Here is a 26,749-nt window from a genome sequence, read left to right as displayed (position 1 = left end):
GTGTCAGACCAGGGAAGTGCTTGGGCACCTGCATTATTAGCCGGTCTGAGCAGGGAAGGGGTGAGTGGGGACCACTGCTCCTGTCCCTAAGGGAGGAAGCAGAGTGCCTGGGTCTGAGAACTTATCCTTGCCAGTCCCCTGCCCTTGGCCAGGCCTCCCACTCCGGCCAGGAATGAGGGCCAAAGGGGAAACATGCTACAGTAGAATCAGGCCTAGTAGCTGCTCCAGCCATTGACTGGCCATGAGATTCTGGCCTCTTGAGACTAGGCCTTTGCTCTGAGTCCCCCCGACTTTCCCTCAGAAAAAGGGACTTGTGCCCACTCTGAGGGCTGGTATGCTACGTAAGGCTCCAGCACACAGCGAGTGATGGAGAGATGGGAGTGGCTTCCGGCCATTACCCTCGGTTCCTAATAAACTCGCTCTCCTGGCTCTTCCCATCCCATAGAAGTGCATTAACCTGAACCGTGACGTCCTGAGGAGGGAGCTGGGCCTGGTGGAGAGGGACATCATTGACGTCCCACAGCTCTTCTGCTTGGAGCAGCTGACGAACGTCCCCTCCAGCCAGCAGACCAAGAAACTCTACGCGAGGCCGTATTTCCCCAACCTGGTGAGGAGCACAGGGACGGGCTGGATGTCCCCCTGGGTAGGGCTGTTTAGCCAGCTCTGGCTGGTCCCTTGATATACATGGTGCTGGACGAGAAGTGGGGGCATAGCCTGCGAGGATGTCCGAGAGGAAGTGAGGTGGTGGGAGGACCCCTTGGGGGAACAGTGGGTGGGGCCCAGGATGGGCGACTTGCCAAGTAGAGACCATGGGCTGGGCCCTGGGGCTAATCCCCAACCTCAGGGGTCATCACTACATGGCCCACCTCACAGACAGCGATGCTGTGCTACCGGCAGAGTGGAGAAGGCCAAGGCCTCTGTTGGCTGAGGCCACGGGGAAGCTCTCTGAGATGGGGTCTTCCTGTCCAGGGAGCCCATGACCAGGGCAGTAGCATCTGGGCCACAGAAGTTCTCACAGTTAACACTCTTCCTATGTAGCATAGGTGAGAAATTGGGGTGTGTGCGTGTATATAGGAGACTCCTGCTAGGCCTATACCTGACTTTTCTCACGTAACCGTGACCCACCACGTGGGCCCTAAGAATGAATTGAGACATTTGAGCTCATCAGTTCCTTCAAACACTTGCAGACTTCTTCTCTGAGGCCCAAAGACACAGGCCCTTTCACCATTGACACATGGGCATCTTTTAATTTGACAAGACCTGTGTGGCCCTCTGGGCATGAAGCAGGACTCTGTCCTCAGCCCTGGGAATAGGTCAGGGCAATGGTGGTAGAAGCTCCTTGGAGAAAGAAACACTAGAGTTGAAAAATGAAAAATGGACAGCAGTCAACTGACAAAGCTAGGGATGGAAGGAAGAGCTCTCCAAGAGAGGAAAGCAAGATGATGGCACAAGACTCAAGGCCAGAATGAGAAATACAGTAGAGGAAGGAACCGGGGAAGTTGGCAAAGCCAGACCTTGGCCAGGCGGGATTTCGGTTTTGCCATTAAGAATCACGTGGGGGCCACTGGAGGGTCAAGCGGGAGTTGGACTGGCCAAGGCTGCTTAGTGATGGTTGAAGCACAGGCCTGGAGAAGGTTGCTGGTGTGTGCTTGCTATTCCTGGTCTAGTCCAACCAGAGGCAACTGGGTTTTCCCTTGCATTGAACCTGACAGCACTTCTTAGAGGGATGGGACACTCTTCCTTGGCTCCAGCCTGTCCAGGCCTTGCCCATCTGTCTCTCCGACAGCTGCGGGTGATTGTGATGGGCAAGAACTTGGGCATCCCCAAGCCTTTTGGGCCCCAGATCAAAGGCACCTGCTGCCTGGAAGAAGAGATCAGCCGGTTGCTGGAGCCCCTGGGCTTCAAGTGCACCTTCATTAATGACTTTGACTGCTACCTGACTGAAATTGGAGACTTCTGCGCCTGTGCCAACATCCGCCGGGTGCCCTTTGCCTTTAAATGGTGGAGGATGGTGCCTCAGACTCAGGCCTAGCACCGCCAGCCCTGCCCCAGCACGAATGGCCTGTCGCCACCCACCACGCGACAGCGTTCTTTGCCCTATTTGGGGGGCTGGAGTCGAGACACCATGCCCCTTCCTTACCCTGTTCCCCCATCCTCAGTACCTAGAGGGGTGGCAAATGCTACCAGCTTGAAACTCTTGAAAAAAGACGGAAATTGTCTACAGCTGAGAGGTGGTTACCAGCTACCCATTAAAGCTCTAGCGGTTGTGAATGCATCTGGGCAGTGGCCGCCTCATTTGGGGGAAAGGGGTGGCAGCTAAGGACGAAGAGCTGAGCTGCTGGGACAGCCGAGGTCAGGCTGCCTCACGTGTGCAGACAGGGGACCTGGCTTGTGCCGAGTTGTTCTCATCTTTTAATGTCTTTGTAGTGCGAAATTATTCAAATTCCTTAGAGCACCTGAAACTGGGTCTAGACGTTTGAGCAGCATGCGATAGTCCAGAATGGGGTAATGAAGAGGGCTCCCCTTTGGGCCTGCCCAAGGAGGGGTGGTAGGTGCCTCATGAGCAGCTGGCTTCAGCAGGTAGAGGCTCTGGTCCCCTTGGGGTCTGCAGGTATAGCCTCTGAGGGGCAAGGCACAGCTGGGGTAGGCTCGGGTAGACTTGTCAAGCCTGGTATCTAAGAAGAAATGCCCACTGAGACCTAAAACGACTTATTTCCATGTCTGCGTACCCCCCCCGCCCCCCAGCGTTAATGGCACAGAGATGCTATTAAACCAAATGATTCTGAGAAGCCCTCATAACCGCTGCCGCCCTCCTCCAGTCCCCTTGGCACCAGCGGGAGGCTCCAAGCAGTCAAGGTGCTTGGAATAGGGACAATGCGAGGGGCGGGTCTGATGACACAAAGCAGCCAGCATCTGAGACTCCAGAAAGAGGTCACCAGTGTTTAAATGCTGGTGGCCTGTGCAGTGTAGCTCAGCCTGGGCAGGATGGAAAATGCACGGGGCCTCTAATAAACACACAACTGGCTTCTTGGCGCCCCCTGGTGGGAGCTCAGCACACTGCCCATGATAGGCCAGTGCAGACTGAAGGTCACATTTGTGACCATGCTCTATTGACCACAGGGCTCCCTTTCGAAGTTGGGGGAAGGTGGAGAACGACAACAGATGTTTCTGGGCACACAAAGCCTATCACTGTTCTGGGGCCTTCCACGCCTGACCTCATCCTCAAAGCCTCAGTGTGATGTGTATAAAAAACTTTGGGGCAAGTGAGGTGCTGACCCTGCCCAGGGGTCACAATTCTTCAAGGGACAGAATTGGGAGCTCCACTCACCTCCCAGCCCCAGTATGGCTTAAGCCGAGAAGCTGAAAGGACGGATCCCCACCCCTGGGGCTCATCCTGGGACAGCCCCCTTTAGTGGGAGCCTCGGCCTGGGCGGCAGGCAGGATGCACATGAGCAGAGAGCTGGGAAAAACGGAGGTGCTAAGTTCTGCAAAGGAAGCGCAAAAGCCAAAACAGAGTAAACAATGATGTCGTTTATTTAAAATGTTTACTCCAAGAAATATATATATAAAAAAAATAAGACAATTACAGCACTAAACCAGGCACCTTCACCAAATCACAACCTCTTCTTGGATCCCCTTCACCCTACGCCTCTTCTTCCAAACTCTCCTTCCTGAGCTGGAAGGCACAGCAGATGCCCCAAGGGCCCAGTGCACAGCACTCCCAGCTCAGGTCACTCTGCCCCTTTCTCTCAGGGTGCGGGACCACCACCCTCGACTCCTTGTTCTGAAGGGTTTTCCCCATTAGGAAGTTCATTTTAAAACTCTAAGCCAAAAGGAGTGATTGTGGGAGACGAGAGAGCAGTCTTCGCTCGTAAGGTACACCCCAAGGTACACCCCCTTTCCTGCTCCGGTCCCTGGCGAGGGGTTCTAGAAAAGGCTGGCGGTGGGTTTCAGATTAGTCCGTTGGAAGATCGAGGCCCTGCTTCGCCAAGGGCAGCTCCTGCAAAGGCCAGGACCCAGGCGACTGCTCCCTGCACCCTCTTTGTGACTGCACGACCCAAGGGAGGCTGTTTGGGTTCAAGGAGCATATACATACGTGCCTAACCCCATTACAGGAAAAAGACTTGACCAGGAAAACTGATGGGCTGCACATACGGAAGCTCGAGTGAGAGATGGTGGTTTTGGGGTGATTTGGACAAATCAGGTTAGTATAGCAGAAGCTCTGAAGTAGCAGAAGCTTCTCCCCTGGACTACTGATTGAACACAGGACAGCAGAGATGAGCATGAAGTCAGACTAAACCTTAGAAGGATGCAGGCCGGTCTCCTCACACAGGCCTTGGGACTGGCCAGGATAGACTGTTACATGCCCTGCAAAGGCAGAAGCCACTGTAAGAAGGAACGGGAGAGGAGTAGGGGAAAAAGCAACAACTGGATCATTTTTGGCATTTTAACATCAAGACAATGACAAGTGGTAACAATAGAAAAGCAAAAAAACAAAACAAAACAAAACAACCCAACTCAATATTCAACTTTCTCATCCACCCAAGTCTCACTCTGAAGTTCTAACCCATCTCCCCCATAAGCACCACTGAACTACAAAATCTATTTTAAAGCACCCAAACCAGTCCAGACCCTCTCAAAACCAAGAGCCCCAGCCTAAAGCTGTCGCCTCTCTTGGGTCCAAGTGAGGGGAGGGTTCCGGGAAAGGCACCTCGTAACTCATGCAGAGCAGTGCGGTGCTGGGGACGAGCTCGGGCAGAGGGCACTTGGCAGGGAGTTGGGTGGCAGTCACAGCATCTGTGCTGACACGCGGGGAAGAGGGACTTCTTCATAATCCCAACTATTTGGTACCACAGCCAAGCAAATGTGACTAGAAGACTTAGCAGAACTGGAACCCGGGTCTCAGAGACACTGGGTCATTCCAGCAGGATCCAGCCGGGGTGGAGGGGAGAGAAGGACGGAAGCACGGAGGTGATGAAGGCTGGTACATGAGAGCTGGTCCTTCCTTGCAAGGACACCAGAATGCACTTCCTGCTGCTGGCTGATCAATCTCTAATGGCGAGTGCTGGCGAGGTGGCCCCCGGCTCCGCAGGAGCCTTAGAGCCGGTTCTCAAACCACATACACTGTCCCCACAGCTGCCCATCCCTCAAGTCCCCACCGAGTCCACGACCACCTGATTTTCACCTGGACTTCTTTACAGCTAAAATGGATATAAATGGCTAAATGCGGACCCCAGAGCCCCCACCAGGGGGGAAACGGCAGATTCTGATAATGTCACAGCCAAAAGGCAGTAGGGCTTACAGACCAAAGGCTGGGCTCAGCCAGTCTACAAGAAAAAGCGGGAAGCAACGACCCAAATGCTTCCAAAGCACGCGGGCGTGATTCTGGTTGGAGATCCACCCCTAGGGACGCTCTTTACCTAGACGCTGCCGGTTCCCGTAAGGAACGTTTTTTTTTTTTTTTTTTTTTTTTTGAGTAAATGGGGACTCCTCTCCCAGGTAGCACCCACCCGGATCACAATGCTAATTATGACTGTAAAGTGGAGTTTTGAGAAGTAGATTTGGGGGGGGGGGGGGGAGGAAAACTTAAAAAAACCTAGATTGCTCAAAGTTTCTGCCTCTTTTGTAGGAATGGTTAAGTCAACTATGAGCAAATATTTTAATTAAACATTTAGAGAGAAAAAACACTTTGGAAAGCGTACAGAAAAGGTAGTTGACGTTGGATCACTTATAAAACGGAACCTCAGGGAGCCTAACAAAAATGCACCTTCGGTCGACTTCTGCTCGTTTAAATTCCTCGTTCTGACTTCCCGTCCCAGTGCACATGGAAATGACAGCTGCCACGAAAGGTGGAGTGGAGACTCCGGGACGGTCAGAGGGTGCGGGGGTTGTACTCTGGCAGTTTCTTGATCTTCTCTTTCTCGGTCTCACTTTCATCTCTCGCGATGACCAAGGAGTGTGAGTAGCCCATGGCAACCTGGGGGAACAAATCAGCGTTGGGTGTGCGAGGGCACTTCAGCGCACAGGCGTGTCACTTAGTGCGCAGCAGACAAGCACAAGGCAGACAACAGGACGTGAGTCAGCTAGGCTGGCAAACTGGGTCCATATGGAGAGAAATGGAAGACTCCTGAAAAGTACATAAAACCGCTGTACTTAAGGCCAGTAGTCTCAGTGTGACCCGTCCCCAACACCGTGCCAACCAAAGCCTTCCGGGCTGCCACGGGGAGAGATGGAAGGAGGCCACTGAGCAGGGCTTCGCCGCCACTGTCAGCAGGGGCTGGTGGGGGACATGCGGGTCATGCTTCCCATTCCCTGTGCCTCTCTGGACCACAATCCCATCTTGGCAGACACGGGTGGCAGCCTACTGGACGTAATAGCGGAGCTCACACCTCGTCACCGGCCCCACTTCCCCAAGGGTGTGTATGTAGTCTTAAGGGCAGGTACAAGGCAGGCAGGAGAGCCACTTGCTCTAGAGCCCGGCCCGTGTGCCCCTGTGCGTTCTCCTGCTCATGGCTGGGGGTCATCAGAAGACTCTTAGCACAGGCAGCATGCAAAGACCACAAACAGGCAAAGTGAGGTACAAATCACATTTTCTCTCTGCTACCAGCGCCTTCTGCTTCTCACTGGCACAGGTCCTCGCTCACCTGCTCTGTGAAAACGCCGTCCAATGTCTTCACCTCCTGAGCTGCGGTGGAAGACTTGGGCTTGTGGTCCCCATAGCCCTGAAGAGGCAAGCAAGGAGATGCTCAGGGAACTGAGGTCGCTACGGCACGATCCGAAACAGGACAAAGGCAACCCGCTAACTGGAGCCACAGCCAGAGGCTGTGGGGCCCTCCGTGACCGAGCTCCCGCTCAGACACTGAGGCGGGCCAGGTCAGAGTATTCACCCACCAAAGCTGCTGCCCACAAGTGACCAGTTCGTAACGCGAGCAAGACCAAGATGCTAAATTATAACCTATGAGGATTTATGTGATGACGGGTACCTTCTGGGGAGTGGCACTGGTGAGGTGACACCATCACGAGCCCAGGAAGAAATGGCAACTGCAGCCCTTCAGGGTTACAAGGTCACAAAGAACGGTGGCCATCTACCTTCCTACCCTGTGGTCTGGAGACCGAATAGCCATCATCTGTTACGGTAATGACACCAGAGATAAAAGGGACTGGTCAAGGGCTGCCTGGGGGAGTCACATGCAAAGGCGTGGGAACGGGCGATTGCCAGGCCAGCAGACCCCTCGGCTCGGCTCAGAGGGGCCTACAGGGTGGGTACGGAAGCATTACTCCTTCCCCTACAGCGAGTGGTTCCCCCGACGGCCACGCCATCTTCTCATTCCCGAGAGGTGGCCCCAAAAGTTCTTGATTCCCTTCTTTTTTTAAAGTTGATATTCAGAATCTAGTTCTGATAGGCCCCCAAAACACCCTCTAAGAACAGTCCATCAAAACGGCCCGATCCTCAGGTCTCTCAAGGTTCTGCACGGGCCCGCCTCCAAAGGGGCCGCCCTCAGCGTCTGCTGCACGTGGATCCCCCTCAGAAGCTGCCGGACCGGAAGCGGGTGCAGAGCACCCAGGAAAAGATACGTTCGGCCCAGCTGTCCTCGAGACTGCTCGCGGGATCAAGCCCGCCCTTCCCTCGCCTTGGCACCCCGCCGGGTCCCGCCCGCGACAGGAGGAAAGGGAGACAGACCGCCTTCCCAGCAGGAAACACAAGAGCCAAGGTGAGGATCAAATCGCAACCAGAACGGGCGGACCGTCAGGACGGGCGCCACTGCCAAGCTGTTCTTCTTGACGAAGAAATTAAAAGTTAAGGACTCACCCAGCACCAGAACCCGAGAATCAGAGACATTTGGTTGGGGAAGGCCAAGTATGCGTGAGAAACCGAGGGCCATCGGCTGTAATCACTCATGTGACTGAGATAAAAAGCAGGGAACACAGACTTAAATTTATTTAGGAAAATGAGAAAAGAATGTCCCCAAATGACCTGGGGCTGGCCTGATGGCACACTGCTACGTGGAGCAGCAGAGGCTGCTTATTGAGCTTTTAGAAACGCTTCGAGGACCCGGGGGGAAAAGCAGATTCGAAGCATGCTCACCACTGGGCACGGCGTCTGCAAACCTGGAGATGGAGGAGTGACCGTGCCCGTTCCCATCACCCTCGCTCCACGACCGTGGCTTACAGAATGCAAGGGGAGGAAACGAGATCTGGAACTTCTCGATTTCCATGTTACAATGTGGACAGAAAGGACGCGCAGTTACAGGGGACCCGGGAACGACGCAGGGTCGGGGGCACTGATCCACCTGCAGCTGAAAGTCTGCGTGTAACCAGTCGGCCCTCTGCGTATGCAGCTTCTCAACTGTGGGATTAACCCATGTACACAGGATTGAACTGTGTGGGTCAATAGATCTACAGGAAATTGAAAAAAACCTGTGTCTAAGTGGGCCCACGCAGTTCAAACTTGTGTCATTCGGAGGTCAACTGAATTTGTGGGCACAGAATAGTCTTAGAAGCTCACGTACCCAAAGACTGGGGAATGTTATGGATCTTAACACAACAAGGATAAAAGACACTTTCTACGGTCTATGAGCTTTTCAGGCTCAGTTTCAGCGAGCACGAGCTGGGTCCCGCCCCCTGCCACACCAGCTTACCAGCTCCCCAAAGGTGGGTGACGGGCCCCAGCTGATCGTGCTCTCGTCCGCAGCCACGATGATGCTGCTCTTCCTGCAAACAGGCAGAGGCGGTCACCACCAGGTCCGGCAGCCCGAGCCCCAGACCCAGGAACCACAGGGCCCGGACTTTCCCGTCTCCTCATCACTCCAGGTTCCAGGGCTCTTGGGGAGCGGGGGGATCACTTTTGGGTGAACACACACATTGGGAAAAGGAGCGACTGAATCAGGGTGAAGTGGGAGCTCGTTCTGAAGGGGGTGGAACTTGATAACCACTCAGGCGAGGCTGGAGATTTCAAAAGATTATAAAGCCACCCGCCCCACAACCGTTAACCCCACAATCTAGCCGTTAACTCCTCAAACTCCAGAGAGCTTACCAAGTGTCCTCAAAGTAAAATGAAAAGTCAGTGACTCAGAGGTCATTTCTCCATTCCAGCATCTGAGTAACAAATCCCACCATAGTTCCAACTAAATATAATTTTGAGCCTATAATATGAGCGAAGCACACCAAACCTTCAAAATGACTTTCTTTCCGTGAAGGCAATGGAACGAGAGTCATCTGTTCTAAGACCTGTCAACCCTCTTGACAAGTCCCTCTCTGGGATTTGGTGCGTCCGATGCCCTGAAGGGGACAGAACCCTCAAGGGAGAGGCACCTCCCATGTGTGTCCCATACTCCTTGGGCGGGGAGAGACACCTCACCATCCGGCTCACCAGGAAACAGTCACGTACCCACAAGCCAGGCTCCGGATTCTCCAGCCACAGAGGTCCTGCACGGCCTTTGGGTACATGGTAGATTCACGGGACGTGTTGGTGGCCCCCCAGAAAAACAGACCACCTAGAGAAAGACAAACATGGTCCTTCCGTGAGCTGCCATCTCAAGAACTAAAGTCTCATCTTCAGTACCATCAACGAGAAAGGCAGGTGGATAGGGACCATCATGCAAGATGCTCAGCACCGGTGACAACGAAGGGGTGTTCTGTTGGAAAGAACACTGGGAAGAAGCCAATGAAATCAAGGCTCTTGGTCTTGGGAACATTGACAATGGCTACGTGGCTCCCACCGGAACACTGCCAGGGAGGGAAAACCACACATGGTTCTGGACACCTTCCTCCTGAGACCCAGATGGAGAAACCACTGACCCACTTCACTGACGGCGAAGGAGCAGGTATAGCCGGCGTAGATCTGGGACGCCCCGCGCCCGGGAAAGTCAAACAGCTTCACCAGGCGGGGGACCATCTCGTCCTTCTGCTCAGCGTGGCCCAGCCGGCCGTAGCCGCCGAAGCCCCAGGAGAAGACGCGCTTCTGGGAGTCCAGGACCAGCTGCGGGAAAGAAAACACAGGGTGGGGACAGGCCTGCCAACAGGAGGGGACCTGGTGCAGCAGCTAACGGCCAAGGGGCTGAAACACTGTAGGGATCTGTCCTACCACCTAAGGGGCGAGGTGACAGCAGCAGGTGCAGCAACCCGAAGACACGTGTTGTTTTCTCTGCCACGGACACTCTTTTCTGTTCTTAATTATTAAAGTCACAAGTACCTCCCTCATCGGAAGCACGAGAGTTGTCTGCAGAGCAAGCCGATGCTTCCACTTCCTGTGATAATACTGGCTGAACTGCAGAGAGCCGAGACAAAGCCTGCCTGCCTTGTCTTTAGACGCCCCCACGAACATGCAGGTGGTCGCCACCTGGTCCCTGACGCACAGAGCACTGACGTTTCAACAATTTAAAACCCATCTTCTTTTCTTCTCAGCATCTTTGATGCTTACTGTTTGGATCACGTGAAGGTTCAACCTATTACAACTTGACCTAAGAACCCTCAACAAAATCTGACTTCACCTCCCCTGACAAGACTATAGAAATGAAAATCAGCTTTTAGACTTGCTAGCCTGAGTCACTGTGCAACCGACGGAGAAGATGACCCCAGGGGAAGGAGCCGTGCCGAGGTCACTCAGCCAGTCAGCCGCCACCAGGAGACCAGCTTGGTCTCTGGACTCCCAGGACCATGCTCTTTCAACAGAGAAGAGAATCACGTTTGACTCACAGGCGGTCTCAGCGAAATGACTGCGAGGAGACAACTAAGATGCAGAGAGATCCATGCACCTTGACGATTAAAAACCATTCGACACCTCTAGTCCAGGATGTTATCTATCCAGCTAGAAGGACACCCATGTTGTTCCATTAGACAAAAGCCATAAAAAAGTGGAAAACTGCTTACTATATGATCCCAACCCAAAATGTCTGTGCAAGACATGAAGACAGCTATTGACACATCCACACCCTGCACACGCAGCAAGAAAAACACTCGAGCTCACCGTGTGGTTAGCGCCGCAGGCCACGTCGCGCACGACCACGTTTGGGACTGGCAAGATCTGTCCGTCTTTCGTCTTCTCGATGAAGATGGCCACTCGCCGGGGCACCAGCTCGCAGTCGTACTCTATCCGCTGTGCCCGGGCGATGAACTTCCCATCTGAGTTGTGTCCTGCAGCGACCAGAGCCAGCGGTCAACAGCGGCCGCGGCGGAGCACCACTCATTACGGTGACAGGCCAAGCACCTGCCCCGACCTGGGTGGCCGGGCCTCAACAGGCCCCTTTGTCAACCAAGGCAGTGTTCTCCCATCTGAGGCACAACCCAATTAGTGGATCATGAAATCGAATTTGTGGGTTGAAACCAGTTGTTTTTAAAAAATGAATAGAATAAAAAACGCCAAAGGATGCTGCTTATAAGAACGTTATTTTGTGAGAATTCTTTGCAGTTCTACGTTCAGATTGGGTTGCATTGTAGAATGTACTTCTTACTGTGGGCTGCACGCAACGAAGCTGAAAGCTACTAGTCCAAAGGAATGGTCTGCACCCTATTTGGGGGCCTCTATGAAGAGCCCTGGATGGGCCAACAATGGACGAAAGTGCAACATACAACCTCAGACTTGTGTTTTTATGCATTACCAGTAACCTAAATATATCATTACGGTTGGGAGAACATGAGAGTTCAGTGGCACTTTCTCTCCTTGCCTTGCCTGACCCAGTAAATGCAGCGTGAGGAAGAGTAGGGGTGAGTGTGTGTGCTGGCGAGTCATTTCTCCAACGTCACACGCATGTTCCAGTTCTGAAAGGGATCTCTGGATTTGAGCAGAGATTGAAAACAGGTTTGAAAGTAAGCTGGCGAGTGAATAATAATGGATCCTACCGATATAAACCAAAAGCCAATGTCTCAATACCTTCAATGAGTATAAACTAAGCAGTAAGACTCCATGCAAAGTACTTAAATGGTGACTGGTATACAGTAACTGCTGGGTGTCAGCCATTATTGTTACCAAGGTCATCTGATTTTCAACTTGCTAGGACGAGGTGCTTGTTGGTAGATCTGGGGCAGCCACAGGCAGCAGGGGAGCCACGCGTTTCCGGAAGTAGACCAGAAACGCACTTCCCATGTTTTGCACGGGGCCGCGGACAGCATGAGGGCCTGTGACTATGGAAACCGTTTCTCCAACAGTCTCTGGCAACTCCTTGGCAACCAGCACTGAATGTGCGTAAGGAGCTGTTCTTTCTTATTCACTTCTGACTTGAGGTATATTTAGTTTCATAAAGTCACTGTTCCCTAAAGTCTAAGGCCAGCGAGATGCTCCTCGTTCTATTTATATCGTCTTCCATCTGCCGGCTTCCAATGACGCGGAGCCCCGGCAACCCAGATCCGGGGGCAGCCACGGATCCGGAGTGGCATGCAGCGAGGAGCCAGCAGAGGGCGCCCACACCTCACCTCCTACTCGGAAGGGGATGGGGTGGCGGGCGGGAAGGCGCCAGGAAGGGGAAAAACACTTTGGTGTCAGATGGGAAAAGAAAATGGAGACCTTGCACAAATGCAAGATCGAGAGACATTTTCCACTTACGGAGAATAACTTTCTGAGTTTTTCTTTTCTATTCAGTGAGGTACGTTTTTGGATGAGCACATTCTGTTTAGGGATGAAAACGGGAAGGGATCCCAGTCACTTTTAAATGTGGCGTTTTTTGTTTTTGTTTTTTACATGTGGTTCTCCTCACGTATGTACTGAAAATAACTGCCAGACCAGAGTTTCTAGAACAAACTTAATCTCGTGTAATCTCCTCACTTTTGATAAAGGTGAATCTTTAAATATGAGATTAAATGAAGGTGGTTTGATTTCTTTTTTCCACTTCGAATCCTTTTATGTATGAACAAACTCCCAAAGCAGAAAAGAATCTTTTGTCACACTGGAGCCCCGACTTTTTCTTTAAGGCAAATCCACGACCCTGTGAGTTGTGACATGCTGTTCCACCAAACGTAAGACCTACTTAATGGCCCAAGGCTATTATCTGTGATCAATTACTCACACTTCTAACACATGTCAGCCCAGTACTGACTTCTGGTTCTAAATATACAGTTAGATTACAGAGCTTTTAAAAAATATACTTCCATACCCAGCTGACCATATTCAGGGCACCCAAAGGAATAGAGGTTTCCTTTGCAGTCCATTATCATACTGAATTCAGCCCCACAGGCCACTTTGGTAATTGGCTGGCCATTGTACATTATCTGAAAAGACAAGACGGGAGACTTTCAGACATTTTTTTTTTTAAAACAATGATTAAAACGTCTCTACCTCTCTGTAGGTTAGTGTTGAAACAATTACTAGGCTACAAAAGAAATTTAATGGACTCAATAATTCTGAAGGCAAAAGCTTAGAATATAAAGAAACACTCTGTTGACCCCCATAACTTCCCAGTAGAGTCAGGATCAAAGACAGGTAAACTGTATCCCAGGTCTTTGTAAACCTAAATCACAATGCCTGACACTGTGCCTCGCAAGTCCTGGTGCCCAGTGAGCGTTGAATTATGCTGACCGGTGTGGGCAGGAGGGTTAAAGAAAACAAACTAACAATCCTCAAATCTCGGTTTAGTTACTAGGTTCAGCGTCAACTTATAAAAGTTTTTATAAGTGTTACTGTGGACCAATAAAATGAACTGTCATACGTTCTCCATTATGTCTATAGAGATACTTGACCCATGGTGTTAACTGTAGATGTGAACAAAAAATAAAACGTTTCAAAATCGGTAAGTTAGAAGACAGCAAAGGCCCTGAATAACTTAACATGGGATCTGGAAACAAATTTGAGCAATTAGAAAATGTGCTATTTATTGCACACTGCTCAGCCTGGGAAAGGCCCCGACAAGCAGCAGAGGGTACGAAGTAGCAGCACCGTGGAAATCAGCGATGGAACTGGAGATGGGGAGGGAATCCCAGACCCTGTCCACTGGTCCTTGCTTCTCTAGAAACCTGACATTCCACTGTAGGACAAATGGCTGACAAAACGAGAATACTTCAAAAATCCTCAAACCACAGATCGGCTTGGCCAATCTCTTTTAAGATGAAGAAATCTGATTCCCTCCATCATGAAACCACTCATCACACACACTTATTAGCATTTTGCTGCCTTGTATTAGTTCACTTTTTAGGTATAAATCCCACCCTCAAACTTATTGTAGGTTTTTTAGGATGAAGAAACCACCAAGCTCCTATTTGTGTTCTAAGTACCTGGCAGGCGACTTTTACCTTCATACAAGGTCGAATCTCAAAGTATTTGCAGATAATGACAAATCACATCCATATAACATTCCTCACTTTCTTTGGGATAGAATTGGCTTAAAACAAGGCCTCTGTGACAAATTATTTAATTCAGAAAGTAAAACTGCTTTCAGGATATTTTTCAACTGTGAAACCTGTTTTAAAGACTATAGCATGTGAATTCCACCCAAACCAGCTAGACTCCATTTTTACAAGGGATCAAGAGAGACGTACAATCTCAACCTAGGAAATCGAGCACAAACGCAAAGAGAAACAAAAGGCTGCCAAGGCCGAGCAGGGAGCGTGGTACCTGTGCAGGACTGGGGACCGCGTCTGTCTGGTTGCCGAGGCCCAGCTGCCCCATCTTGTTCTCTCCAAATGCAAACACGGAGCCTGTTTCTGGAAGGAAAGAACGATATCACAAAAGGAAAAATAATACTGAGGGTTTTGAACCAGATTTGGAACCAAAGGCTCCAAAATGATACAAACAGCTCCTTTGCCAAAAAGAATGTAAATAAGACAGTGTTCCAAAAGGTGCTGGAGCGGATGCCTCATGGCTCGGAGCAAAACCACTTCCCAGCAGAGAGGCCCAACGCCCTGCCCTGCCCTCCCCTCCTCACAGCCTCCCCGGCCTATGAGGCTCTCAAGGCCTTCCAGAAGCACCCACCCAGGCTCACTGGGGCATCTTTCTGATTGTAACCGAGTCACAGGGCCAAGACTAACCCACCACCCAAAGTGGACCAATTGGCCTCTTGCCACGTTAAGAAACCAGCCACTCCTCACCTGTCAAGGCCAGGGTGTGGTTCCGCCCACAGGCTGCTGACACAATCACTTCGTGGCTGAGACCCTCGATGAGCCTGGGGGCTTCAACTCTCTTGGTGTCGCCATGTCCCAGCTGTCCCTTCTCATTTCGACCTGCAGACCAAGAGCAAGATAAAGTGGGAGGCAGAGAGGGCGGCCAGGGCAGCCTCACGGAGCAAGTGGGATCCCTTTCAAATGCAGACAAATCTGGGTCTCCTAGAAGGTACCCTCTAAAACAAGAGAACAAGGTGAAAGCTCTGGCTTTTCAGGCAATGGCTGGCTTTCTGAGGCCTGCCTCACTGGGTCGGGTGACCAGGATAAGATACACGGCACTGTCCCCAGAGATGTCCGTCTCCACCGGCAGCCAGCCTCCAGCCGCCTACGTCAACTTCTCTGACCCTCTTTTCTGGGTCACCGGCTGGGACCCGCCGTAGGGATGTCCCGCAGCTCTCTACGACCAAGGGGAGTGGCCAAAACGCTCCGTTCGGCCTGGACGTCAGACACAAGCAGAAGGGCTCATGGAAACTCAGTTCTCACTTCTCGCGGTACCTGCCAGACCACGATTCCCTCATTCCCTTCACTACGAGATGTATTTTAAGACAGCAACCGTTTCAACACCTGCCTCACAAGAATTTAATTACCTCAGTGCTCTGGGCACCTGCTGTGGACCATTTGGTTTTTGCCTGTCATTCCTCTTCCTTTTACTGCCCTATAAACAATGCTCACTAAACAGTGCCAAGCCCACCTCCAACGGACCACCCTTCACAGAGCCCTTAGCAACCCGAGGGACAGACAAACGCCAGACATGCTCCAAACACAAGCCCTCCCTCTGGAGCTGCACTGGCTGTGGGGTCAGGTGGCAGTGAGGCCTGAGGTGGTGACCCCGGCCGCCGAGTCCCCTGCAACACAGAGGCCCTCTGGCAAAGCCCCTCAGCTCTAGAGCGGGCATGGCGAGTTGCGGGGCCAGAAGGAGCCTGGATGCCCCGAAGCCTTCCCTAGTTTCAACACAGGCTACAATAGTTCCAAAGCAAAATAAGTCAACGGGCCGCTTGCAAGTCCCTCTAGCTGACAAAAAAACCATACTCGCTACTGAGCATTTTGGGAAAATTTTACAAGGCCGGAAAGTCAGGGCGATTCAAGGAGAGAGTCGCTGTACCCTTCTCCAACAACAAAACTTTGATCATTAGATCATGGGAAACCTGGCGAGCAGAACCACAAAGACGAGCACCCATCGTCCTGGAGACGGCCTGAGAAGCGAATGGCCTCTGGTCGCCTGAGGAAAACCACACCTGGACGTGTACTTTGATTTCAGTCCTCTGGCAGTAGAGGCAGACGCTAGATACCCAAGTTCACTGCGAAAGTCACTTTAAACACAGAAGTGCTGGGTGCAGTTTTTCGGCACCTGAGCGGCTGGCAGGTACAGACTCTCGTGAGTGATGTGCTGTAGCGCTAATGCTTCCGGACTCTGGACAAGGCCCCTCAGCTTTCATCAGAGTGACTACTAACAGTGGACCCGTGACATTCCCACTGGCCGGCCACCCCTGCAGCACCAAGTCTGCTCACGGGGCCATGTTAGAAGGACAGCCTTTAGAACCATCCCCTGCCCACAGGGTCAGCACAGGGGACATTTTTAGAAGCACCACGGAAGTGAGATTCAGTAGAGACCGGAAATAAGGCATTTCAAGTTCGGCACTCTGACAGAGGCTGCTGTGTTCGGCGCTGGAACGCTAAGTGGGAGGGGTGCCGGCGGGGAGGGACACAGCTCTGTGCCAATCAGGAGAAAGTGAAAATCGAGGCAATGTCAGCATGTCATCAAGAGACTATGAAGTATAAATTTGGGCCAGACACACTTGTTAGCTTTTTTTTTTTCAACTGAATTACAAAATTAGCAGAGTGCAGGGAAGACAACAGATGTTAATATATTTGGACTTTGGTACAGCAGCTCATGAAATTGCAAAAAAAAAAAATGGTTCAAACAGACCGAAATAAAAATGCAGTCATATGGGCTAAAAGCTAGCCAAAGGACCAGAAACAAAGGGCAGGGACAAATGCCAACACATCCAGCTGTAGGAAGCGGCCGATAGCTCCCAGGAGGGTGTGGGGCTAAACTGAGCCTTAGCTGATACCTGGATTAATGATCTGGAAGGGAAACGGGCAGCAATGCACGGAAGCCCTCTGCAGGGGACACTGAAATGGAAGGGAGCTAAAGGGTAAGGACAGGGACCTGCCAAGTACCCAAGTGAGGACATCCAGCAGCAGGGAATGCAAATTCGGAAAAAGTAAACTGGGGAACGATATGAAGAAACAAACAGAACAGACAACGAGCTACGGAACCTGCAGATCTGTGTGATCCCACAAACAGAGGAACGGGACTGCGGAGACCCAGGGGCTGATGTCACGATGTGGCCTCCATAAAAGCCAGGGGCATTTAAAGTGGCGAGAACAGGGGGCTCACATCGCGCCGCGCTGCGGAACAAGGCGGCGGGCCTAAAACAGGGAATTTAGTTCTAGGCACCGTGATATCAGGAAAAAACAGATTCTAGCAGAATGTGCGGGGAAAAGTCGCTTAAAGAGGAGGATGCAAAGAATTAGGGGGCTGTGTAGAGACAAAAAATGGCAGGAAAGTGGAGGAAGGTGATGTATCTGTAGGGTACAGATGAGACTCTAGTGGGAATTGGGGAGAGGAAATGTGGGCTGCGAATAAGGGAGCCCTGCCTTAGAGGGAAGGCACGTGAGAAAGAAGTCAGCCCCATGGGGGAATGGCTCCATGGGTCACCCCAGAACTCAGCCTGAGCTCTCAGCCCAAGCTCGGTACTTACCCCAGCTCCACAGCTTCCCTTCAGTGGTGATGAGAAGGCTGTGGGCTGCACACGACCCCGAAACCACCGTCCGCACCCGGACCCCCGACAGGCACCCATATCTGTGGGGCCCCCACAAATTCTGACCAAGATTGCGGTAGGCAGCTGCAAAGAGAAATATGCAAATCAGATGGCCGCAGTGATGGGTGGGTGAAGAGCACTCCGAAAAAGTCACTAGACCAAAGGATCCACTGTGCTATGTTGCACCCTCAACATGATGGAGCATCCCCAGCGGACCACCCCAGCTGGTGCACACGCAGGCAGTGGCCACGCAGGCGCTGATGTTCCACCTCCTTCTCTGGCCCCAACCCATGTGGACCTCGGACCCACGCTTAACGGCTACTGAGCATGTCCACCTCCAGGTGGCTAAGAGGCTGGGTGCCTCTCCTGCAGCCCTGTCGGGGTCGGGGTCTAACCCAGAAAAGCCGGCAGCGGACTTGAGTCTCCCTCGCCCTCTCCCCTGCTGCCAGGCTCCCTTGGTGCGGGCTCCATGTGCCCCCATCCACTAGACACTGCCTGCCCTGCAGTTCTTCAGGGCCTTGGCGTGAGGGCCCCACGTGGCACCTCTGCCCCTTCCCCAACCAATCTCCCACCATTTGGTTTGCTCTTTTCTCATGGTTCCCCCCGTGTTGGTCAGGTCATGATCTCTTGCCTTTGCCCATGTATTCACTGCCCCAGAATGCCCCTCCCTGACCTGCTTGTTCTTAAAACCTCAGGTCAAGCACTCCTCCTCCAGGAAGCCCTCCCTGTCATGTCCCCCTTTTAACTCTTTGCTCGCCATACCCCGGCACCCCACAAATCTGTCGCAGCACATGCCCTACTGAATTCGCATGCCTCCGCACTGACCATCTGGGGCCTCACCCATGCCTGGTGCATGGTGAGCACTCAGTAACATCACTAGGAGCACGGGAGGAAGAAAGAGCTGCCTTCTCCAAAATCCCCACTTTGTCCTATTAGTGGATGGGGCATGGCCAATTTTTTGCTTAATATTTTTAACTTGGGGCTCTCGAGGACAGAAATATGAGCATGTTTCTAGGCTTCTGGTGACTGCTATGAAATGCTAGCCACTGCCAACTCAATTGTGTCAGGTTGATTTAGATGTGGGAACTGATTGAAAGGCTGACTTCTCCATCAATTTCCTGGCTCCATGGAGAAGAATCTATAAAATTGTTCAGGATCACCCCCACCCTGCCCATGCCCATGCCCATGCCCCATCAACGAAGGACGCCAACCTTGTCCTCTCACTTAGTGACAAGGGGCCCATCAGGCAAAGGAGGGCAGCCCGGATTCAGGACTACAAGTCAATATTACACACAGCAACAGCCCTGAGCTTCTCCACCTGAGGACACTTGTCTACTACCAGGAGGTGGACAAAAAAACCAACAACTTCTTGGGAATAGGGAAACCAAAAATGACAGCCTTCATAGGTTTTATTAACTTCTTTAAGAAAAACCCAAGGCCTGCTTGTTATCACAAAATCCAAACGAATGCTAGCATGAGTGACGTGTGTTATCTGTGTGAAGAACATGGACACCGTGGAGGTACAGATCCTATGGTTGACCCAGCTTGGCTAAGTGGACCCGTCTCATGGGTAGGGGGATGCTAATTTGCCGAAGCATCTTCCTTCTAGAAGCTTATGAACACCAGTGCTCATGATGTCCTCAGCCCGGGAGAGGCAGGCTTTTTCCTGGCCTCCTGAGGAACCCTGGCAGAGTGATCCAAGTCAAATCAAAAGGCCGGCAACATTCCCCGGTCCCTCGGCCAGGCTGCAGTCGTGAACTCCCGCGGCCTGGTCTAATCAGAGAGGGAGCGTGAACCCCTGTGGTATCCTGCAAACAAGCAAGGCGTCCTGTCATGCTGCCAGTTTTATAAGATCCATGGCGATGTGCACGCAAGGGCTCTCCCAGCCCTCGCTGAGAGAAGGTACGCTTCAAAGATGGCCAGAAATTGGGGGAGATTAGGGTGGGAGGGGAAGTCGTCCTTCCCTTCACGTTTGGCACAAGCGGAAAAACAAATCCTGCCTCCCTTCCCTTAACGTGTACTGGCTAGGTCACGAAGGGCCGAGAGATATTTAAAAATACCGTTAATATTAAAAAAAATAAGTATGTGTGTGTGTGTACATATATACGTGTGTATATGTATTACATATATATACACGCACACGTAAAATTTCATTCAGAGGGAGAAAAATCAGGGAAGCAAAGGTAGGAATGAGAGAAGACCAAAAGGCACTCTAAAAATGGGCCCGATAAGGGCAGAATTTCTTCGACTGCAGCATGGGAGCCATCTTTAACTCACAAGGAGGCTTCGCTACCTTCTGAGCCTCACCCTACACCCACGGGAGTCAACTCAGCCTCTGCTGCCACTTTCCACTAGAATTTACTTCCCCTTTCCGAGGCCGGGTGTCTGTGACCGGGAGTGGGCCACTCATGTGAAGAGCAGCTTTGAGAGGAGATGCCACAGGGCTGGCAGACTTAGGTCATCACATGCCAGGAGGGGTTTCCTGGAGACGGCAGCTGCCAGGCAGACTCGGGCCCTAAGTCTGGGCCCTTTTTCCACAGTGGGAGGAAATGGCTCGGACCCAATTCTAACTCAGCTGGACCCCAAGCGGGCGCTGCTGCAACTCCTGCCGTTTTTATGGAAAAGGATGATCTCCACTGGCCTTCTCGAGGCCCCCGGGAGTGTCAGGGCGCAAATATTTGCTCACAGGGCAATGCTGGAAAGCACTTTGGGAATCTTTCCAAATGAAATCAAGAAACCATAAAGTGTGGCGCTGTGCCAGCCTCCCTTCTCCGGGACGGGCGGTATTCTCTAGAGGAACGACATCAATTTTCTAAAAGCATTTGGGGACTAAAGTTACTTCTTAGAACTTCTCTGCTACCCCCACTCTCCAGACTGTTACTTGCGCTGTCAAACCGGCTCCTGCAACAATTTGGCAGCTTGCAAAAGAATGTGGACTCTTCTGAAATGTCTAACAGTTTGACATGTGACGTGTGACAAATGTCTAGGACATTCTGACATCCCACAGGACCAGCCTCTTCGTTTTAATGAATATAAGTGACATGAGAAAGGAAGATGGAGAAAAGGCGTCGACTGAGGCTACTATTTCAATTGTTCCGATCTTAATGGAATTGGTTTTTTCAAAGCAGAATTGTGAAGTGAGAGACTCATAAAAGACCAGGGTTCAAATCCGGTTCCATCATTAGAGAGGCTGTGTGACTTTGGGCAAGTTACCTGGCCTCTCTAAACATTCTTGTAAATGACAAGAATACCTACCTGGTGGATGGTCACCAGAATTACATAGGATACCCAATATATAGGAAGCACTCAATAAATAGTAGCTTTTATATTTTTAGAAACTGTTTCTCATACCTTGTTGTTTAGGCACTTCTTTTCGACCAATCAAGTCCCAGTTGGTTGCCCCAAAAATCAAAAGCTGCCCTTTGCACTTAGACCCTTCAAGTTTCTACAGAGAGAAAGAGGGAAAAAGAAGAATTAGCTTGAAATGCTGTGTCCAGCTTTCTAAGTCTGTCCAACAACAGCGGGAAACAAAAATGATTCACTGTTAGCCAGTGGGCAAAGGCCCGAGGTACTCACCACTTCAGTGTGCTAATCCCAGCCCTGCCCCAGCCACTCACTTGTTATGCTCAGGCTCATTTTTATCCTTTCTCTTTAAAACATGTTTTGCAAAACATACGTACATAAACAAGCCAAATGACATTCCTCCCATCCACAGGTATTTTCAAGAGGCCTGTCATATCACCCGGATGTCCTTTGGGGTCAAGTCTACGTTTTCCCACAAGCATGGCGCTCCAGAGACTTCAGCCTTTAGGAGCCTGTCGCCTCTGCCCAGTAATTACTCCAGTACTTTCCCACTGTTCCTCCAGGTGCCACCCACTGTGCCAAGAGCCTCTGTGCGGCAGACATCCCAGCACCATGATCAACTTCTCCACTGGATGAAGACACTGGACAGCATGGGCGGGGCAGATCTGACCCCAGTGGCCTTGGATGGGCTCATCCTCATTGCTGGCCCATGAGATGGGGAACAGTGGTGACTGGAACAAGGGACCACCTGGGGCTGGGCCACACGGTGGGGGGCGGTGGGGCTGTGGTTCCCAGGCAACCGATTCAGTCCTCCTCCTCACAACACAGTCATTACAGCCACACACTCTCAGGCTGTCAATGGAATATAAGCCATTTTCGAGGTCACTGTCCAATTCTGGGTGGCACTCACTGTAATACCTTGGCACTTTGCTTCATTTCTGAAATGCCCAAATATACTTTTAAAATAGATTGTCAAAGATTCACCTCTGAACTATCCAGTCACACTGGCAAGGGAGGCAGTAAGCTCCCTTCTGCTCTCGTCCTCTGCATCCTCCTCCCAGGACAGTAGAAGGAAAGAAGTTTCTTTCTGTTTACAGAATTGTTCTTGGAAGGCTCAAAGGAAAAAATGCCAAACGGCTTTGGGTCCAGTCATTCTAACCTCTACGCAGTGACTGCCCCGGCGGGACACTTGGCAACATCGTGCATCATTTGTAAGATGAACACATCTTCACTATGAATGAATCAACTTCCTCTTAGGGACCTCTGTGTGACCCAAATCTGACGTCATGGGCACCCCACAGTACAGATGCTGTCATGCTGGCTGCTGCTTGATCACATTTACATGGCTGGAGGAAGATGGTCTGTCTATAGCAGAGGTCCCCAAACCCTGTGCCCTGGACCAATACTAGTCCGTGGCATGTTAGGAACTGGGCTGCACAGCAGGAAGTGAGTGGTGATTGAGGGAAGCCACTCCCTAGCACTAGCATCACCCCCTCAGCTCCACCTGAGATCATCAGGCATCGGATTTCTCGTAGGAGCACCAGTCCCTGATACCAAAAAGGTTGGAGACCGCTGGTCTACAGGACACCTCCGGCAGTCAGTGTGTGAAGCGGAAATGAACAGCCAGGAATGGAGAATGACTTGGCTGCACTTAAATTATTTAGAGAACGACCTTAATTGGAGGGTAGTCCACCCCTGCGGCACCCAGACTCAGATTACTTGAATGGAAGCCGAGTTTCCCCTGGTTATCTCCCCTTCTTTGTTTAACTGGCAGGCCTTGCTAGAACATTCTACAGGTCTACTGCCGAAGACAAATGAATGGCGGCCAGTGGGTTCTGTCAAGTTCCCTGTGGAAGGAGCAGCAGACATAGGAAAGAACTAAGACACCGTGGGATGAGCTGCCAGGCCAGAGAACGGCAAAAAAAAAAAAAAAAAAAAAGGGGGGGGGCCAGGGGGTGGTGCTCTGGAATGACACCACTTCAGGCCTGGCAGTCTCGGCTCTGCCCGGTGGACAGAAGGCTCCAGGGAACCATGTGTCACAGTCACTGTTAAGCACTCAACACAGAGGTGCAGTCACCACAGCAGCAGTTCACCAGCCTGACTGGCCACTGCAGGACCTGCAGCTCCACCGGACTCTGCCGTAAGTTGTTGCAAGCACCCTGGGTAGGGAGGGGTCTCTTCTGTGACCTGGAGATGTCAGCATCTGCATGAACGGTCAAAGGCTTGTGGACACTGGCCCATCAAGCCAGCTAAGCATTTACACAAAAATCCAACCTTTCTGACACAAGGTGTAAAGAACCTTGGTAAATTGAGTCTGCTGCTGTGACAGCAGACTGAGTCTCACCGAAGGGCATTAAGTGTTATCTTAATTCAGGTTTTTTAACGTCACGGGCCTTAGTTCCTCATACGTCAGATGGAGGTAGTTGATTCTTTTAGTGCTATTAACTATACAAATGTATGCTGTGGGTTCTTGACCTTTATTTTTCTATAATTTAATTCTTCCCTCTATTGTCAATGAAATAAAAAAATTAAAATAAGGAGTGAAACTACTTAACACTACTTAAGTCACAGGCATGTCCCTGTCAGATAGCTGACCAGGCCCCAACGTGGGAGAGACCACAGATGCCTGGAGGCTCCATGCAGAGGCTCTCCAGTGATGGCTGTGGGGGCTGTGAGACTCTCCCAGGTAGAATCCAGCCCCCAGTGATGGCCCAAGAGATTGTTTTTTAGATGAGCTCAGTGTCGGCAATACTGCCTGTCTAAAGCTAGAGACGCTGGAAAAAGTCTCCCCAACAGAATGAATGGATTTCACTTCACCTTGCTCCTTCCTGACAACCCGGTCATGTAAGCTGAGATGAACCGCCCCGGCAGAAAGATGCACTGAGCTTCTTCAATCAACAAAATGGGATTTCTGGTCCAAAGCAAGTTTTGAATTATTGCCTAAGTGCAAGGAGCATGTTTATGAGGCCGAGAGTCAACCTTTAACACACATCCATTTGGAAGACTGCTGCTCTTGGCGGAGGGAAGACCGTTCAGAAGAACGCCAGCAAACAAAAATTCCCTAATGAGCTTTCAACTCAGACTTCAAGCTTGGTTTCCAGTTGTATTTACTTGGTCCCTTCGGATGGGACAGATTTGTCTATGGGTCTACAAAACTTCAGCAACACATCACTGGAAAAACTATAAAGACCTGGATAGCTTGTGACAGTCAGTGTGTTCTCTAGGATTGTGCCCAGGCTGCTTGCTTTACCTACAGGGTTACGAAGTTACAGGGAATTCAGGCTGCATCAACCCTAGACCATCACAACATGCTCATCTGACAGAACTATATATGAACTTGAGGTCCTTGGAGAGAGCATTTTCCAAGACTGAAATCATAAGCACGTTTTTAAGAATGGTGTAGAAGAAGAGTTATAAAACATCTTTTACTTGAGGCGGCTTTGCCCCTTAACCATACAAGTCTCTGAGGTTCCTCTTTCACAAGCCCAACGTCTGCAGTTTTAAGTTAACTGAAGGCAACACGGTTTCAGACAAACTCCTGGCCACCGCTTTCATACAAGAAGCTCAGAACAGTGGCGAGGCTTGCAAAACGCTCAAGTAACAGCCTCTTTGACACAGGCAAAGGACTGCTGTCGGCCGGTGGCAACAGCCTGGATTCCCAGGACGCTTAACAGGCAGAGATCTTGTGTTTCCCTTGGAGCCCAGGATCCTGGGGCCAAGGATACTGGGCAGGAGGCCCACACAGGACTGGGACAGTGCCGACCAAGACCTGTGGGAAGGCAATAGGGCAGCATGGGCCTGGCCTTGACCCTGGACCGAACTCAACAAGTGCTAATAAAAACCTACAACTTGAGATGTGCGCTTCCCACGAGGCATAAAAGAGCATCATTTTCGAACCCTGTCTCCTGAGCCTAGAATGGTGGGCTGACCAGTGCAAAGGAAACAGCTTTGTTTTTTAAGGAGGTGGGAGAAGGGATGTAGAGATACGAATATGTACATATACACATTTCTCTCGGGAACTTTAAAACATATGTGAGATGTAAAACAGTAAACTGACGCCTGCCTGATCTCCCAGTTAAGACTAAGAACAGGGCCATTCCCATCAGACAAGCAGCTGTACCAAGCTGGTGGGAAGCCTGGTGTCCCTTTGCACACTCTGTGACTACCATCTTGGGTGAATCCCAGCACTTCCTGACAAAACTCACTGCTCTAATGGGCTGGCTGTCAACTCAGTGGAGAATGAACACAGCAGAGGCAGAGCCCACCTGCCCTTTCTTTTCGGCTCTGTAGCACACTGACAGGAGAGCAAATGTCCCACAGAGGAACTGGACTGGTCAAAGGAACAGCTCCTGTGCTTCAGTTTCTCAAGACTGTGGCCATTTTCACTGGCACTGGCCTGGCCCCCAAACCTAGATAAGACATTTCAGTGACGTTGCCTTTCACTTCATGATCCTCCACTATCTAACATGTTGACCGTTTCACGTTTCACTGCGGGGGTGTGTGTGGGGGGGGCAGTTATCAAGCCCTTTCACACCAGCAATGTGCAGAGGCATAAGGATGACATCAGAAAACACCTAGGCAGTGTGGAAATCCGGCCCCAAGTGGGCTGGGACTGGGTCCTTAAACTCTGTGCCCCAGTTTCCTCATCTATAAAGTAGATGTAGAAATGCATTATTTTCAACCAGTTAAACACTGCCATTGCTCCTCTGAAGAGCACTCTGGTGCTGTTAACCCTTATACACCGTCTGGGGAGAGCAAAGGCCCTCTCTAGATGTCTGACTCTAGACCCTAAGTGGAAGTTCTTACTTTTTGGGGGTTATCTGAGCATCTGGCGAAAGCTCTGAGTGTCTACCAAGCACTCGGCCCACACTACTAAACTTGTCGGTTTTGAGGCTCGCAGACCCCAGATTGAGATCTCTGACTGCAAGGTTTTTGCAGATACGTAAGTTGAGATGGTCACGATCTTAAATTAAGATTTGAAGGCCCAACTCTAATGAGCAAATTCAAACCCACTCAGACCACAGAAGATGCTTCTTGCCCTGGGGGGATGCACTGAGCCAGCACCCTGCACTCGTGCCTTCGGACCCCAAGCGGTGAACAAAGCCTAAAACACTTCTCAGCCGAAGGGGGGGCTTCCCGACCTCCAGGGGGAGGGCTCTCCCGAGCATGCGCCCTCGCACCCCGCCCCGGCCGCCCCCGCCTCCCCGGCGGCGCGAGACGGCGCAGGGCAGTGAGAGGCATGCGCGGCGGCCGCCAGGCCCCGCCCCCCCGGAGCGCCGGAGCCGAGGCGGCGGGAACCTCAAAGCCCCGGCACAAACCGCCGCTCCCCGCAGCGAGCTGGCGACCCCCTCACTCGCGACGCCCGGGCGGACCGGCAGCCGCAGGAGGCCCAGGGTGGCCGAAGGCACGGGGTCTCGCGCCCTGCGCGCGAATTCCCTGCTCCGACCGGAGACAACTTGCAAAAGTCTCCCTTCCCGGGGCGGAAGGGGGAGGGGAGGCGGAGGCAGGCAGCTCGAGCGGCGCCGGGGGCGGGGCCA

The 26,749-nt window shown here is 51.6% G+C and overlaps 2 protein-coding genes across 2 annotated transcripts in view; one reads left to right on the top strand and one right to left on the bottom strand.

The window, feature by feature from the left end:
- Positions 1-2,437, top strand: part of PADI6 (peptidyl arginine deiminase 6) — a 22,242-nt gene extending 19,805 nt beyond the window's left edge. Inside the window, exons 12-13 of the mRNA XM_011363597.2 lie at positions 446-607; positions 1,787-2,437. Of these exons, the coding sequence (XP_011361899.1) occupies positions 446-607; positions 1,787-2,032 (408 nt within the window). The 3' untranslated portion in view covers positions 2,033-2,437. The remainder of the gene's footprint in view (positions 1-445; positions 608-1,786) is intronic.
- Positions 2,438-5,414: 2,977 nt separating this feature from the next.
- On the bottom strand, positions 5,415-22,528 carry RCC2 (regulator of chromosome condensation 2). Its single transcript, XM_011363596.2, has 12 exons — positions 22,517-22,528; positions 21,261-21,354; positions 17,850-17,993; positions 15,013-15,144; positions 14,540-14,628; positions 13,086-13,200; positions 10,967-11,133; positions 9,799-9,979; positions 9,389-9,494; positions 8,640-8,712; positions 6,645-6,722; positions 5,415-5,977 (listed from the first exon to the last, which is right to left on the bottom strand). The coding sequence occupies exons 1-12, from the start codon at positions 22,526-22,528 to the stop codon at positions 5,873-5,875; spliced, it is 1,296 nt and encodes a 431-aa protein (XP_011361898.1). The 3' UTR covers positions 5,415-5,872.
- Between the last annotated feature and the right edge of the window lie 4,221 nt (positions 22,529-26,749).

This window comes from Pteropus vampyrus, unplaced genomic scaffold (genome assembly GCF_000151845.1).
Source record: "Pteropus vampyrus isolate Shadow unplaced genomic scaffold, Pvam_2.0 Scaffold86, whole genome shotgun sequence".
In the NCBI taxonomy this organism is placed as follows: domain Eukaryota; kingdom Metazoa; phylum Chordata; class Mammalia; order Chiroptera; family Pteropodidae; genus Pteropus; species Pteropus vampyrus.
This window is presented reverse-complemented; position numbering and strand designations above follow the sequence as displayed.